This window comes from Mus musculus, chromosome 11 (genome assembly GCF_000001635.26).
Source record: "Mus musculus strain C57BL/6J chromosome 11, GRCm38.p6 C57BL/6J".
Taxonomy (NCBI): domain Eukaryota; kingdom Metazoa; phylum Chordata; class Mammalia; order Rodentia; family Muridae; genus Mus; species Mus musculus.
Genome location: NC_000077.6, coordinates 44902485 through 44919943, shown reverse-complemented (window position 1 = coordinate 44919943; position 17459 = coordinate 44902485). Strand labels below are relative to the sequence as shown.

General features: G+C 42.2%; 1 protein-coding gene across 16 annotated transcripts in view; it reads right to left on the bottom strand.

The window, feature by feature from the left end:
- The window catches only part of Ebf1 (early B cell factor 1), a 389997-nt gene that overhangs the window by 88153 nt on the left and 284385 nt on the right, over positions 1 to 17459 (bottom strand). For 8 of the 16 annotated variants that reach the window (NM_001362575.1, NM_001362577.1, NM_001362576.1 and 5 more), the window contains one exon: positions 11907 to 12040. In NM_001362575.1, coding sequence (NP_001349504.1) covers positions 11907 to 12040 — 134 coding nt within the window. The remainder of the gene's footprint in view (positions 1 to 11906; positions 12041 to 17459) is intronic. The other 8 variants (NM_001362579.1, NM_001290711.1, NM_001362578.1 and 5 more) reach the window with 1 other exon arrangement.

Here is a 17459-nt window from a genome sequence, read left to right as displayed (position 1 = left end):
TTAGAAGCAGCAAGCTCCCCTGACTAATGGCTGTCATCATCATGCCACAACTGTCCTCTTTCTCTAGACTGCTTATCATGTTACAATAATTTCTGGACTTTACCCTCTCTCTCTGCCTTTGAAAACATCAATCTCATCCCTAGTAGCTCCTTTACCTTCCATGTCTGGAGCACTGGAAGCACACAACTGTTCTCTCTGGGAAGCTAAGCTGAGAACAGCTCCCCAGCAGAGCTCAGAAGCAACTCCACCAGCAGCCTACATGTGTGTCCTCTAGCCACTGGCTTTATATAAAAGAAAAGCAATGCGAAGTGCTGAGCCATGTGCAAAAAGAGAACTAGAACATACACCACACACACACACACACACACACATACACACACACACAATGCCAAATTTCCCGCACCAGCTTCACAACCCTGAACTAACTATCTGCCACATTAGAAAGTCAAGTAAGAAAAAAAAATCGACAGTACAGGGGAACACCAGGGCCAAAAAGGGGGAGTGGGTGGGCAGGGGAGTGGGGGTGGGTGGATATGGGGGACTTTTGGTATAGCATTGGAAATGTAAATGAGTTAAATACCTAATAAAAAAAAAAGAAAAAAAAAAAGAAAAAAAAAAAAAAGAAAAAGAAATCGAGTGTAAAGACTCAGCGGGATAGAGAAAAGGGAAGGGGCAGTTTGTTATTGTTTATGGAAAACTAATTAACACTAATCATCAGAAAAAAAACTCTCAAGTACAATAAAGGGCTTTGAACACAGACTCTGGGCTCTGCAATTGCCACATTCCATGCCTCAGTTTACCAGTAGAATCATAGGCTACAGAAGCTTGGATCTTCTCTGTGGGAGCTCAGAATAATATTAAATATGTTTTGTGTTTGGGTTGTGCTTCTCCAGGGATGCTAACGCACCTTCTAGATTAATTTTTTAATTTATGTATTAATAATTCGCACAGCATTCTCCCTCCTTCTCAATTAGAATGATAATACCCATTTCTTTCGAGATAGGCAGGGGGTGCTGAGTGATGGACATGGAACAGACACTTAAATAAGGAAGCTCTAACACAACGCGTAATTAAAGCTTTGAGACCAAACCCACCTTAGGATATGATATGAATGTCAGTAGCCAAAGAAACAGACTCGTTGTTCTTTCTTTCTGGAGCATTCGTCTTTGTGTAACCAGGAATGACATTTTGAGATGTATCTAAAATTCAGGGCTAAAGAGATGGCTCAAGGGATAAAGGTGCTTGCTGCTAAGTCTGGTGACCCAAGTTCAAGTCCTTGGGACCCACATGACTGAAAATAGAGAATCAACTGCCACAAGTTATACTAAGACCTACACACACACACACACACACACACACACCATTCTAAATAAATAAATAATGCAAAGAGTATTAATGAGAGCAGCACAGTTCCACCTCCACATGTGCCTCATGGGCTCATTCATGTATTTTGGGTTGTTCCTACCTAATCAGACTTCTCTCAGGAGCTGAGGTCTTTCATTCCAAAAGAGTGCCTGTTGGGTCATCAGAATTTGATCTCTCAGGGAATGAAGGGAAGGAGGAAGGGAAGAAGGGAGGAACGGAGGGAGAGAGGGAGAGAGAGCGAGAGAGGAGAAATGGGGAGGGGGAGAGAGAAAGAAAGAGAGAGAGAGAGCGAGCAAATGCATGGAGTATCACACAAACATACAAACATTCTGGTTTTCTTTATTCCTTTCAAGAAACAGCTAAAACCAATGTTTAGCAAAAGAGGTCAGGTCTCATGGATCCCTAAAGATAAACTTGGTAAGGAGACATTTGAAACTCAAGTCTCCGGAATTAAATTCCATAGGGGAGTTCACCCTAGCTTTGGAGTAGCCAGTAATGTTTCTGAATGCTGTAAAATTTTCTTAATATAGACACAGATACAGATAGGGACTAGAGGCCCACAGAGTGATGTTTTTAGCTGTTTTCTGGGTTCCTTGCATAGACTATCAGCTCCATGAAGAGATAGCCTTGATCTGGTTTGCTTTTACTGGGTTCCCGGGACTCAGACAGACCTTGGATTAAGTTAGTTCTCATGAGCTGCTCATCAAACGCTGAAGTGACCAAATAGCAAGATGCCATTAAATAGCCCTCACGAGTAAGTTAAAGACTGAATAAACTTCTGTGTAAGTGTTCAGAAAAGAAATGATCAAGGCTAGGGGTGTAGCCGAGGGTAGAGCAATTGCCTAGCATGTTTGAGGGTCTGGGTTCAATCCCAGAACCACCAAAAGAAAACAGAAGAAAAAAACCCATCCCACTCCATTCAAAATTCTTTCTTTTTCCTAAAAAAATAAATAAATAAAAATAAAAACAAGAAGCTTTTGACTTGGCCACCACAAACCTACTGGTATCATTAAGTATTCCAAAAGAATCCACTGCCCGGTTCCTTGGACCAGGAAGTTAACCGTGACCCTCAATCAATGTAGTTAATTGTCTCAAAACAGAACAGCAATGCGATCGATTTTCCAAAATAACAGATTGGGAAGAAAGGAACTAAAATAAACATGCTGTGCTTCAACTGCCCCAGCCTTTGTGGGTTTATTTATTTATTTATTTTGTAAGTTGTTGTTTAAATAAACCTCCTCCAGCTCCCTTCCCAGGATGCAGATCTCAGGCCAGCTGGGCTTCATGGAAAACTGGACTGCATCCTGACAGTCTGGGAGCTGGAGAAGAGCTGCAAAGCAAAGGTCGGATGGAGGCTCACAGCGCAGCCCAGCCCTGGCTCTAAGAAACACAGGGAGCGATATTCAGACCAGCCCGACCGTGGCTCCTGACTCTAGCATGCGCTCCTGCTTCTGTGCTCCTGCTTCGAAATTAAAGCCTAAGAAAAGGGAAGGCCAGGTGCATTTCTCGAAAGGGCCAAGTTCACAGTTTACAGGGAAACTCGGCTTTGTGGAATGAGGCAACCCCACAATGAAAGGCAAAGTACTGACAGGGAACAAATCTTCCTTACACCAAGAGAGCTCCACGAAGAGGGGTTTCAGGTCCTTCAAAGGTATACAGGATACCACAGCATTAAGATATAGAATCATCTAATATGCATGTGATGTAGTTCATATTTGCATACTGATCCACTGGTATTTACACATATATTCAGTAATGCATTATTTTGCACGCCCCTTCAGAGTGAGAGATAAGTAGACTCTAGAGAAAATTGAAGTAGAACCTCTTTGGATGTGGTGGCCCCTAGACTGGCTCTGGCTTGAAGTCTTTCCAGGACACATTATGCACAACCTGCTGTTTTTAGCAGAATTTATTAAGCCTAGCTGCCAGCTCTTTCTTAGTGACTCAGAGCCGAGCCACCATGCTTATGAATAGTCATCAATGTGGTGCCCAGTAATATGGTTCAGTGTCTGCTTTTTAAACTTTGTGGTTCCACCCTGGATACAAGGCTGCCCTTTCCCCTATCACTGAGCCTGTTCCTAACAACCTGGGTCTGGAGTGCTGCTTGTGAGCTGCACCTGGAAAAGCAATAATATTCCTTCCCCACTTCCCCCTCGATAAGATCCCGTCCTAAAATTCTGTGGTGGTAACATTACTTTGACATTATTTCTCTAAATTGTGAGTTTTGTTATGTTATCAGAAGACTGGGAGGTATAACAGATCCACACAAATTAAATGCATAATTCTGTATCGTGTCTCTTCGATATAATAGATAGTTAATACATTACATCAATATAGGCTTTGAAGCACAAATTTAGGAAAATTTGACGGCCGCCAATTATGTTAAATTGCACATGTTATCAACTTTGAATTAAAGCTCAGGACTCAGACGGACTTGAGTTCAAACCCAAGCTTTGCAAATAAGCATCTGGGAGGTTAGAGGGCTTTGGGGGGAGGCCTTAGCTTCATGTGGGGTACTGGATCGACTACCTACAGGTAGCATAAGTACCCATGTCAACACCTCAAAAAGAGCTACTCTTTCTACTATTCAACCTTCGTCATTTCCAGTTGACTGCTGTTAAGATATTTGTGTACATATATATCATGCTACAACTATATCTGAACATCACGTGTATTAATGAAAACTAAGTTACATCTATATCATAGTGATTGAAGCCTCGTCAGATAAAACAATTGCTGAGGACTGGAATGAGTGTATGGAATGAGTGAATTAGTTAATGACATTCACCAAACATAACACTGCTGATACTCAGGGCTTTGTGTGAGGCGCCATGAGGGGAATTTTACAAGGACATCACCTTCAAGGGAGAGGGAAGATCCTTCACTTCAACTCTTAAACTATTTCTATCTTAAAAAAAAAGACACTAGCTCATTTAGAAATGATTCCCCATAAAATTACTAGGGCTTGAAAACTGTTCTCCAAGTTTAATGTAACTGATTCACAAAAATAAAACGCATAATTCTGTATCGTGTCTCTTCCATATAATAGGTAGTTAATACATTAAATCAATATAGACTTTGAAGCACAAATTTAGGAAAATTCAACGGCTGCCAATTATGTTAAATCGCACGCTATCAACTCTGAATTAAAGTGAGGTGGGTACAAGGCAGAGAGAAGTGGATGAAGTCGGCCATAAGAGAAACTATCCGAGGAGACTAAGCACTGCTTTCAGAACCCAGAGGCACACAAGCTGTGGTGAACAATCACTCAACAGACTAGGAGGGAAGCTCAGGTAGACCACGGGTGAAGATGTGAAAAAGAAGGCACCACAGGGTGGTCTGCATGAACCCCAGAGTAAAGACGAAGGGAGAGGAACCTGGCGAGTGTGATAGAAGGAGGAAGTCACAGTTCAGAGTGGAGGGATGTTCCAGAAACCCCAGCACTAACTGTCCAGGAAAGCAACAGTGTCCCACAGAGAGCTCTTTCTTTCCCTTCCTAGGTGCTGCACGGCTGTAGCCAGGTGTGGGTCCTCTTTGCTTAGGCGCATCATGTTCCTGTGGTTTCCGGTTGGAAGTAATGGGTGCGTACACACACTCTTCCCGAACACATCATGAACTCGTTGAAAATGTCAGCTTAAAGTCTTTGTCTTTCAGTATCACATAATTATCAATAGAGAGGGGGAAATGGCAAGTGACTTGGTCATTAAGGATAAAAATATAGACTAAAGCACTTTTAAGAATAAAGTGAGCATGGATATAACCGTGTAACTATATTAAAATAGTCATTAGACCATTTCTATCTTTTTTTTAATATGCTAGCTCATTTAGAAATAATTCCCCATAAAATTACTTAAGCTTGAAAGTTGTTCTTCAAAGTCCTGAGGAGTTCTTAGCAGTGAGCCGGGGGGGGGGGGGGAGAAGAATTATTCTTTATTGAGATTTTAGCCTCCAATAGGGTTTGCATGCTCCAGAGGATGGCCCCAGAGCCATATGCTTATGGGGAGCTCTAACTAAACTTAGTAGGGTATTGATAAAACAGCCATGAAGCTGGGAAGAACATGTTGGGGGATATAGAAAGAACAGGAATGGGGAGATGGAGGTGGACATACCTAAAATGTTTGTCCAGCATCTTCTGAGTGTCCCATGGGTAAATGCTAAAGAAATACAGTTCTAGAAGCAAAAAGAGAAAGAAAGAAAGAGAGAGAGAGAGAGAGAGAGAGAGAGAGAGAGAGAGAGAGAGAGAGAGAGAGAGAGAGAGAGAGGAAGGGAGGGAGGGAGGGAGGGAGGGAGGGAGGGAGGGAGGGAGGGAGAGAGAGAGAGAGAGAGAGAGAGAGAGAGAGAGAGAGAGAGAGAGAGAGAGAGAGAAAGAAAGAAGAGAAAGAATTCAGACTGTGGGGGAAATTGTGAGATCTGTAACCTCAGCATGGAGATGCTCACACGCTCCCGAGACAAGTCCTATTTCTACTCTGGAGACTTCTCTTCCTCTCAAAGTAAGAAGGCTGTACTTTGTGCCTGAGACACATTCCTGAAGGCTTTGTAACTCTCCATGAAGTCCAGTAAAATTCAAGGCTGGACAAAGTGTCCTGGGAAACTTGCAGCAGATTATATACATGTGTCATTGCCATCCGTTCCTGAATATCCGTCATCAGGAAGCAAACTCTGTTTTCATGATAGCCATTCCTCTCTGCTTTGCATGTAGAGGAGAGCAGACAGTGCGGACAGATAAAAAGCATTACAGTGCTATTAAACCCTCCATTTCCAGGTTGGGGTTTCAAGTTGCAGAATTGCTTCCCAGACCCTGCAAACTGACATTTACCTAACTCCATCCACCCAAAGTCCCCCTCTCCCCACTGGCAGCCTCCTCTGACTTCATCTCCAGGGACTAGGTTCAAACAATACCCTTGCTCTGGCTGACGAGAAGAGCATGTACCCCATGTGTGAGGCTAATTGGTTCATATAGCTCTGGAGTGTTGGCTTCTCCATTCTGAGCCGAGGGTATCACCAATCTTTAAGTAGAGCTGTCCTACAAAATCACATGGCGTCTAACACCAAGTGCACACTGACTAAAACCAGATGCAGCGTATGAGAGAAAGTCTGTTCAAAGCCTTGTAGCATTAAAGAACTATGGCCCAGAGCATTCCAGGTCTAATCTGGATAATACTCTGCAAATATTTCAGGCGATTTTTCTCACGTCTCTCCATCCCTCATCACTCTCACCATTGAATTTCCTAACTTGACTTCATTATCATAAAATCAAAATGCATGTCACCCATAGATAATATCTCTCCTGTAAGGTGATCACTAAGGAGAATGGCTCTGTAGTTACAGAAGCTTGAGACCTGTTGACATACTAAGGACTCCGGGTTTGATGGGGTCTCAACAGTTATCCACGGATAAGTTGAATGCTTCACTTAATATTGACTAATGTTAATGGGGTCAAAAGAGTTTCATTCTCTCATCTGGCATGGGGCATCTATTAATATCTGTAGAAGCTGGCATTCCAGGTAGCTACCTGGAAGATTTTGGAAGATACCTTGGTATATACTTCTTGTTTGGTGCAAATACTAGAGACTGAGGAGAGAGAGAGAGAGAGAGAGAGAGAGAGAGAGAGAGAGAGAGAGAGAGAGAAGGAACTAACTGGATATGCATCAATAGGAAGATTCAATGTTGGAGCTAATTAAACTGTTTCTATGATGTTCTAAGAATTAGTTTGCAAATGGGCATGGCGTATGTGTACTGCTGGGTGTGGTTGGAAGGGAAGAAAAGAAAAGAAGAGAAGAGGAGAGGAGAGGAGAGGAGAGGAGAGGAGAGGAGAGGAGAGGAGAGAAGAGAAGAGAAGAGAAGAGAAGAGAAGAGAAGAGAAGAGAAGAGAAGAGAAGAGAAGAGAAGAGAAGAGAAGAGAAGAGAAGAGAAGAGAAGAGAAGAGAAAAGTTTCTCCTGCCTGTGACTCTGTCCACTTTTGGCTCTAGTGGCGTTGTTCTGGGGAGAATGCTCAAGAGAAAAGGAATCGTGCTACAACTGGCTTTTAAAAAGATGCAGTGTAGAATCTTCCTTTCCCAATGGGGAAACTGAAGCCCAGTCACCAACACTGAATAAATCCCTGTTTTCTAAGCAATAAGACAAGAGTTACTGCCCAGTTTTGACTCTTTTTGCCCAAGATTAACCCCTATAAATCTACACTATTGCTTGGAATATAGTATGCCCCACCCCAACTCCCAACCCCCACCCTCACCACTGCCCACCAATCCTAAGGTTACACTCAAAACAAAACAAACAAACAAAATAGGCCAATTAAGTACCTTAGAGTGCCTCCTCCTTGTTATTTCTGTGATTGAATAAAAGGATCGTGACAGCCTAAAATATCCACCACAGAACCATCCAAATATAACTGGGACTTGATTAGTTTTCGAACCATCTCCTTCTTATGCCTCTGTCCCCTCTGTCTTCTAGAACCTTGCCATGAATTGTAAGCCACAAATTTAATACTAGATTATATAAATGTTATGCAACTCTCTAATTTGTTTCATGGGAGCAAGTTGTCTTTCCAAGTAAAACACCAGATCCCACAAAGCCTGACTTTAATTGCCTGTGGTACCTCTCCCAGTGTTAAGACAACCGGCAGGCAAGCCAACTGCTACTCATTGTTTCAGAATTGAAGGAATTCAGAAGAGATACTGAAAAGATGGTGATCTGTAGAGAACAGTAGCACAGGCCCCTCCCTGCTCCACAGCCCTGTGAGTGGTAAAGTAAAAGCATCAAGCCCATTTCTGGTCAAGTTAAAAAAAAAGACTCACCCCCATATTCAACATTAGCTCTCATCAACCCTGGTGGTTTTCCTCAATTTAGACATAAAACACTACAATGCATTTTCTTCTAAGTAATTGGGAGTAGGGAAGAAGATCTTAAGAATACCAGTAAAATAATCGCGTGAAAGGGAGGACAGGGAAAAGGGCAAGAAACAATAAAAAAGAAAAGAACAAAAGGATGGAAAATGTAATCAGGAGAGTCCTGTGTGGCACACGGGAGGCACCCACAGAGTGCCACCTCTCTCTCTCTCTCTCTCTCTCTCTCTCCCAACCCTCAAGGGACAGCAGGGAGCCAAGCTAAACTACTCATTTGCAAAAGATGATGTGGTTGGGGGGGAGAGTACTGTGAGGGTAAATTACTCTGGTCCTATTTTCTCTGCCTCTTTCTTTCTTTCCTTCCTTCTTTTTTTTTAAATTCTTCAGCTAAAAAAAGACTGTGCATAATAGCATCAACTGCTAATCTACATCACTATCTGCTTGTCCTGGCTCACCTGCCTCGGTTCTCCATCCAGGCTATTGAGCCAGGGAAATGGAGAAAAAGATTTTTTAAAAAATCTACTTCAGATGATATGAACTGGATTTTACGGATAGCATGCCCATCAATCATATGGTTAGGAATTAAGACATTGGATAAGCAGGGACCCATTTCAAGGGAAGAAGCCAAAGCTGGTTAGTTGTCTTACTCCTTGGCTACAGCATGGGTCTTTGCTTTGAAAAGGATAAATTCTCCATAGAAGTTAATGACTCCAAACAGAGCACACACATCTAGAAAGCAAAGAATCTCCCTCTTACATCTTTGAGTGTACATGTCACTTCTATAAGACTGGCAAAGGTTACAGTACTGATAGGGACACCCTCAACACAAAGCAGTGCTGGCAAGGGGTGGGGGGGACACAACTCTTGGAAGATAAGATCTTCAGATGAGGACCATGGTCCAGGTTAAAGCAAAAATCGTTGTGAGGTTGACCTCCACAAGTAAACCTGAGAGTTTCTGTGTGAACCTGAGAATTCCCTTCCTTAGCACTGAAAAACTTAGTAGCAGGCCAACTTACTAGCTGTTCCCTAAGCTCCAGCTCCTGTCCCTGAAAGAGAACAGCCATCCCCAGGCTTGCATGACAGCCATCACAAACACCTGACATGCTGCCTGGCTGGAAGTAGGGGCTCAAAGAATGCCAGCTACTTAAAGTGCATTTTCCTAGAGCTCTTTTCATAGATCTTACACTATTGAGCTCTGATCCTATCCAAACCAAGCCCTGACAAAATGGCTTTGAACTTGACTGATGAGTTATTTTGCCCCATCAAAACCAAAAGATGGCCACATGATTTCATGTTTGCTTCATTATCTTTTGTTTAAATTTTATGATTATCTGTCATCATCACCTCTACCCTGGCTCTCACTACGACTCTCTGCTTTGGCTTATTCTGTACCTTTTCCCCTTGCATGTCCACTCTCTTTGATTGTTCCCTCACCTAGATTGCATTTGTTCTTGGTAACAGAACATCTACTCCTTAAAGATTACACTGTATGGATCAGATCTGATGCCTTGCACTATCTGGCTATGTGAACTTGTTAATTCTACAAGGATATCTGCTAAGTTCTCCTAGAGAGTGCAATATGAGTTTTTACCAAGACAGAACTCCTAACTTAAGACATAGCTCCCAAGGATACTTCAAAGGAGAAGAGCAAAGAACCAGCAGATGCCCTGATGCTGTCTTCCTGTAGGCCACCTTGCCTGAGCAATGTGAAGCAGGACTCAGGTACCCACTTGGCAGTGGCAGTAGGGATCAAGGGAGGGAAGAGAATAGATGCTCTGCTTCTGTGGATGCTCCTTTTCATGTGTTCTATTAAGTTCATTATGTGGAGACAGATCTTTTGAAGCAATCTGCTTAGCCTAGATTAGATGCTAACCTAAGGTAGAGAGAGTCTCCTTGGGCATCTTCAGGATGCCTTGAATCAACTGCCTTTTGTCAAGCCCATGACACTTGATGCCCGTTCTGATTCCTACCCCAGTCCTTGTTTGATTTTCATGACACACACATCAAGGAAGCACCTTGAGTTTATTCTTTCCCATTCCTATCTTTCTTGATAAACCATAAAAAAAAGTGATGGAAATATTGAAGGTGTGGCTCTCAAAACCTAGAAAAGCCTGATCTTGTACAGGGCCACTGTTCCCATAAGGCTGAGGACACCAGCAGGCAACAAAATAAACCGTGGAGATGATCCTTCTCATGTGGTCCCTGATGCTTCCAGGGGAAAATGGAGTACAGTTGGCAAGGACAGGTTTAGTACACTTTTCTATCCCAGCATGTTCTAGCTTAGATAACAGTTAGTTGGATGGACTGAGAAGCCTGGTTCTGATTCAGCTTTATAAGAGCTTTAATGCTCTAGCCAGAGCATTAAACTACCAAGGCTGCACAGCATGCTGGCAAGGGTGACTGCTCATCAAGCCGGTGGCTGCTGGTGCAGAGAGTGTGTGGATAGCTTTAAAATGGACAGGATCCACTTTGGTCTGTTAGTCAGGAAAAATATGCTCGACCATTACAGCCAACTCTCAGCTCATTCCTGTGGTCCCTCCGAGAAGAAAACAGATAGAGCATCTAGAAGAGCCAAGTGGTGGCACCTGCTAAGACCAGTAGGATCAGAGGTCACAAAGCTTGCTTCCCACTCCAAGGCTGACCCTCACTTCTCTGTGTGAATATAAACACATTGGTCTTTCTGAACCCTCTGGGTCACTACTCTCAGTTGAATGACTATTTGTCTCCAAGGCTGAAGATACTTAACAAGAAAACTACATCCAAGAGGTTGCTGGTTGTAGTCCACATAGAAGGGTGTTACAATCTCTCAAGTGCTGAGCACACTGCTTAGATCCCAAGACTCCATAAAACAGAACAGGTAGTACTACTTGGTAAGCAAGTATGATGGGTGACCTCTGTGGTCTCCTGTAGTCCCGACTCTGCTTTGATTTTATACTTTGAGATAACCGAGGACTTTGAATGTTCTGCATAAGATACCTAAGCTACATATTCAGATAACAAAGGAGTCTGTTCATAACCTCCTGAAATCATGATACTCTTGTTTTGAGGTCGCAAATAAATGCTAATGGTTTCCCAGGCATGTCATCCAGGTCAGATCACCCTGCTGAAAGCACTGAACACACAGAACAGTCATGGTCATGTGGTGGGAGTCACACTATAAAGTACCTGAAAGCTGTATGCTCCTACTGTGGAAAACCCTGGGCTCTTCAGGGTCTCCAGGTGACTCACTCTGGATGAGAGTCACTGAGTCAGTAAGTCAGGAGCTCCCTGTGTCATGACTGACATATGAATAGGAGTCTCTGAAGCTCAAATCACAGTAGATCCCATCTATGAAATATCCACACATAATTGATTTGCTGAGGCTTGAATAGCTTTTCCTATATATTTCATAACCTTATATCTTCTTTCCACTTGCCATTATACAAAAGGGCCTTCACCCTATGGCAAATCCAAGAGGACAAACCACCAAACAGAAAGCTCTGGTGGTGTTCATGGGTTAGATGGAAGTGATGCCAACAGTAAGAATTTGCCTCCTGGGAAACTCAGTTCATCTTTTCCAGTTTCCAAAGTTCTGTGGACTAGAGGAGGGCCACCCAGAGTGGTACCACTAAATCCTACACATTCTATTAGAAATTCAAGGATAGACAGTGTCTGCAACTAGACCAAGCTATTAGATATTAATGTTCAGACAACACCTACCTCACTCCAGACCAGCATGGTACCGAATATGACCTGTAACCCATCAAAGAAATTGTCCCCTATGATGATCACAGTCGCGCCTCCCGTCGTCCATCCTTCACTCGGGCTGATGGCTTTGATACAGGGAGTAGCTGCTTTTCAACGCACATGAAAAAGAGAAGGAGTCTGCTGTTAGAACCAAACTTTAATGATGGGAGACTTGAGAAAAAGAAAAAAAATCTTTCATCTTTTCACTAACAGAAAGTCCCTCCAGATCTCAGCATTTCCTAGCCACATAAGGACCAGAATCCTGGGGTGCAACTTTCATTCTTAAAGACACTCTTGTCATTGTTTCTATTGAGATGCATATAGTATTTCACCTGAATTTTCCTTGAAAGCTTGGGAAATTTAACACAGAAGGTAAACTGAACAATGCTAGAGTTTAGAATGCTGTGGAAGCCTTATAGGATTGCTTCAAAGCTGAATGTATTTCAAGAAGTTGGAATTGCAACACTCTTGGGTGAACATTCCTGTCCAATGGAAAGCTAACAGGGTGAGCAGGAGGCTGGAGCAGGAAAGATCCTTGCTCCATGCTTTTCTCTCTGTAACATTAACATAGCAACAACCCTCACTAAAAAATCATTGCAACTATTTTCAAATACATGTCATGGGTCCCATTTTATATATCCAAAGTTGCAGGTCACTTGAGGTGAGTTATGCAAACAAATAGCTGTGGCCTGGCTGAACCACAGATTGTCTTCATGACCTTGGCTGTGTTGTGTTTCCTGGGCATAAAAACCTAGGGCTGACTTTTTCCAAGATCTTGTATCTCTCCTCTTTTTTACTGCAAATGGCCTTTGGAGGTGAGAAATCATTTGCAAAGCTTCTGCAAGCAGACTGGAGGTGGTTCTCCTAATGAGCATTGAGTACTCTGAACAGAATCACTAGCATACATGGGATGGTAAGGATTGTGACTCTGAAACCTCTCTGAAGGAACCTGGACACCACAAAGAATCTTTAACCCATCAGCACCATGCTGGTGCTCCAATAGTGATTACTGCCACAGACAGCACCTTCAGCAAGGCTGGAAAGCAAGTGAGATATTGTACAAGAAGAGAGGGGAGACTGTCCTCTTTAAGGAACGTTAAGTATTCAAGGCGGACTTCCCAAACGCTGCCTCCAAGGAGAACAGCAGTTAATTCTAAATGTGAGGGGGAAGTGCTGAGAAAATAATAATAATTAGTATTGGACTTTGTCAAAATTGGCAGAGTCTCCTGTTTTAACTTCTGCAATAAGCAAAGAAAACATTGAGTGTATCCCAGGGGGACCAGTGTTCACCACGTGCCACCACACAAACAAGTGGGATGGCCTTGGTCCTCATTCAAATTAATCCTCAAAACGTTGCACAGAGAAGTCTGAAAACATCCAAACCAAACATTTGGTGTTGGCTGAACTCACAGGAACGCATCTGCAGCTGAAACGGGGCAGCTCGAGTATTTACTTTTCTGTATTTTAGCCCCAAACAAAGCAATTAATCAAGAACATATAAAGAATCTATGACTGAACTGTATTCTTGTCCAATTTTTGCTACATGGGATGGTGGGGGTGGGGATCTGTGTCTCAAGGGCACAAGACTTTTTCTTACACAAAAGCTTTCTTGAAAACTAAAAAGTTGACACACACAGTTAAGGGCTTCTGAGGTAATGACATAATACAATGTAGGATTTCAAGTTGTTTCTAAAACAGATAAGCTATAGTTAACAACTATGCAACATTCATAATATACAACCATTTTGAAAACATTTTGTTAATATCACCCAATTTTTAAAAATTGACTTATAAGTCAATATACTTAGGTGCTAAGGTCCCATACATAAGATGTTGCTGTCTCTCTCTGGATGCCTTGGGTAAATATTAGATATTGGTTTAGACAAACTGGATGTTAGAACCCCATCTAGTTGAAAAACAAGGACTCCAGTGTTGTTATTAAATGCTGGGCCTGTGTTTGCCCGTGCGGAATGCAAAATGATCTTCATGTTGGCATCTATTAACCTAGAGTTTTCTGTTTTTATTTCATATGTTCGCAATACAGACATAAGTGTTCAGACAATTAATGTCTCTTCCAAACTTCTCACCAGAGCATAAAAGGACATGGAAGAACATACTAGAGCATCCAAGAGAAATCTGTCTATGGGAGGGGTTTGACAACCACGTAGTCAAGACCTGATGACTTTATACCTGACTCCTGTCCTGGTTTATCCACTTATTATTAATGAAGTAGAAAGTTCTGTATGTGTGTGTTTGTGGGGGGGGGGGAGTCTGGGTGTATGTGGATGTGGGGGGCTTGGATAAGAGGGTTAATGAGAGTGTAGAGTGTATGGGTGTATAGTATATATACACACACTTGGAAACACTTGAACTTAAGGAACGTGGCCATGCTTTTAAACACTAGGAACAGCTGTTCAGAAGCCAGAAGAAAAAAATTGATCCCTAAGAGTAAGGAACCAATGTCGATACTAGCTTTCTGGATTTCAGAGAGAAAATCTTGAAAGGTAACAGCATTATGAACTAATAAAAAATGTTCTAAATAATTTGAAAAATTATATCTAGTGAACCTTTATGTGCATGAGTGAGTGAGTGAGTGAGTGTGTGTGTGTGTGTGTGTGTGTGTGTGTGTGTGTGTGTGTAATTCCAGGTTACATGTGACCAGGTATTCTAGACAAAGGTCTAGAAGACAGGATACACATCAGTTGTCCACAGTGGGTCCTTATGAAAAGGGAACATGACTGGATTGGGTTTGACAGGAGAAGAAGGCTACTAATTTTTACTCTATTAACGTTTATATGGCTTGCAGCTTTTCCACTGAGCATATATTATGGTAATATATGAGTAAAGAATTCAATGAAGCAGGACACGTGATGATATTTGTACTTCTTAAAGCAAATCAATACTAAAAAGAATCCAGCCAAGCACCTAACATCAGCTGGGCAGCTCGGAGACCCTGGGACTCTCCTGCATCCCACTGGCAAGTTGTCTAAGGATGCTGGCCGATCCTCTGAGCAGCTATGGCCTCACTTGCCTTGATGCCATCTACTCACAGAGGCAGAGAAAGAGTTCACTACGTTAGCTCTCACCCTAGCTGGATTCAGTAGAATTCGCAAGTGGGGCGATTTACAGAGTTCAATAATACACCACAATAATCGATAGCATTCTTTCTCCCAAAAACCATTATGAAATGGGAAGTGGAGGAGCAGATTTGAAAGCAGGACTACTTTTTTAAAAAATCAGAAAAAAAAATTCATGGTTTAATTAATGAAAGACTTCTTTCCAGCCACACATTTTCACATTCTGTCCACAAGGGCAACAGACCCATTGCTGGTTCTAAATTTCATTAAAAATAAAAGTTTTACCCCTTCTTTTCTCTAATGCCTCTCCCACCCCTCACCAGCCACCAAAGTCGAGATTTTCCTTCCTTCAAACTGTGACAATAACATGATTACCCCACCAGTTTAGCATAATGGTTCTGAAATGCTCCTGGCACATTGCAGAATTAAAGTGGGAATTATTAGGTAGCGCCTCTTTGTTATAATGATCACTCCACAAATAAAAGCTCTTCTCCCAAAGGTACTGCAAGGCACAAAATGCTAATTCTGAAGATTATGTGTGCGCTTTTATTAAATATTACTATGCCCTGCCTGTTTGAGGGCCTCTCCGCTCTGATTGTTTTATGAGGACCATGTTAATGTCATTCCGTCTTGCTAGCAGCAGGCACACATTTTAGCGTTTGTATGAGAGTTGATCAAAGGCCACGTGCTGGGGGAATTGCTGAGAAAACACGGACAAGCGATAAAAATCTAACAGATTAATTGGTTTAAATTTCATTTCAGGGTGTTGAACTTTGGCTCAGGACTTTAATACTACACCGTGAGTCAGGGCCTAATTACCAGATTTCCAATTTGCTTTTGAACAATAGCTGCTGTGAGAAGAAAAAGAAAAGGAAGATTTTTTTTTTAAAAAAGAAGAAATAGAGAGAGATCATTTCGCTTCCAGTAAGGAGCGTGTGTGCAGACAATTGCACTGGGGACATTCCTGATCACCTCTTCTACCTCCAGAACATGTATATTCTCTTCAAATCGCCTCAGAAGGCAGAGGAAACCACAGATGCCCTCAGCAGTTTAAAACTGTCTGGCTTCCAGAATCAATGCTACATGATGCTAGGCCTGTCTGCTCCCTTGCAACCAGAAGCACTGAGCTCTTGATCAGCAAGGTGAATTTACAAGCTTGGCCTCCAGTAGAAATGACCTATTTCATTGATAGAAAGCCAGGGGCTCGAGAGCGGTGTTTACCTCAGGGTTTATGGGTGGCCTTGAGAATAAGGGTTAATTGTGCTCAGAGGTGCTTGCCCATTGAGATGAATTAGTAGTGTGTGTGCCTATCAGCAGGGTCCTGGGGCTGCTCTTGTTTTTGCCACTGAGATCTCTTTGTGTTCTGACCGATGCCTCACTTATTAGGGAGGCCATAACGATGACCCAGGCTCAAGGTCTATGAGACCTTGTTTCCAAAATTAGTGTTTGGCTGCCATTTTTGCCCCATGCCAAAAGCCTCAGTAGAGATGTGTTGGATGGTTCTGCGCCCTCCTTCTCCCTCTTTGTATACCATGGGCAAACAATTCTCTGCCAATTGGCAAAATGTACAAATTTACGAAGTTTCTAATCACAGTCTATGTCTCTTAATGGTATTCACTGTGAATTGTGAAATGGGTACAAAGTTGCTCTCTGGTCTGTGCATGAGACAGATCAGATTCTTTTTTCTAACGTTCCACTAACCAACCCTCTATGAACAAGCAATTCTAAAAACAAGTACCTAAGGCTCCCAAAGGAGATGGCAAGCACGGCACCAGCTTTTATTGGTATCTTAGTGAAGACCAACAACTCATCTAACATTGATTCTATCATTCTACATTTACCAGTTAGTACAGTCACTTGCTCCATGGAGACTGTTGTAGGTTCCAGAGGTGGAGGTCTCACAGATTTGACACAAAATTCACAGGAAATGCTGACCTGTATCAGATATATTGTACCCTAGTTTCTGCCATAATCATTCATTGTTATTATCATCATTGGCCTCCTGTTAACTGGAGTTCATTTCTTTAATACAGTGTCCTGTGTGTTCACCATTTAGAGTTTGTCTATTTTTATAATATAGAGTTTGTCTTGAGTTTTATTGTAAACCCTCTCTAAGTGTTTAGTCTAGCTACTTGCTAATGTGTTAGCTCAATGGACTGAATAGGTAGACTTGACGCCAGAATGTCCCAAAGTAAAGTGAGTTGTCACTGTTTGTGTTTGTTCTTAAAGACATTTGTCTGAAGTGAATGCTCATTAGGAAATGTATCAGAACTGTTTCATACGAAATACCTTTACTGTTAATGGTCTAATGGTTGATGCTTGGCAGAAAACACAAAACCTGTAAGCTGGATTCCTTTGATTTAATTTTTAACATTTTTTGCCTGTCTGTCTGTCTGTCTGTCTGTCTGTTCATGGGGGCATACCCATGTCAGGGTATGCATGTAGAGGG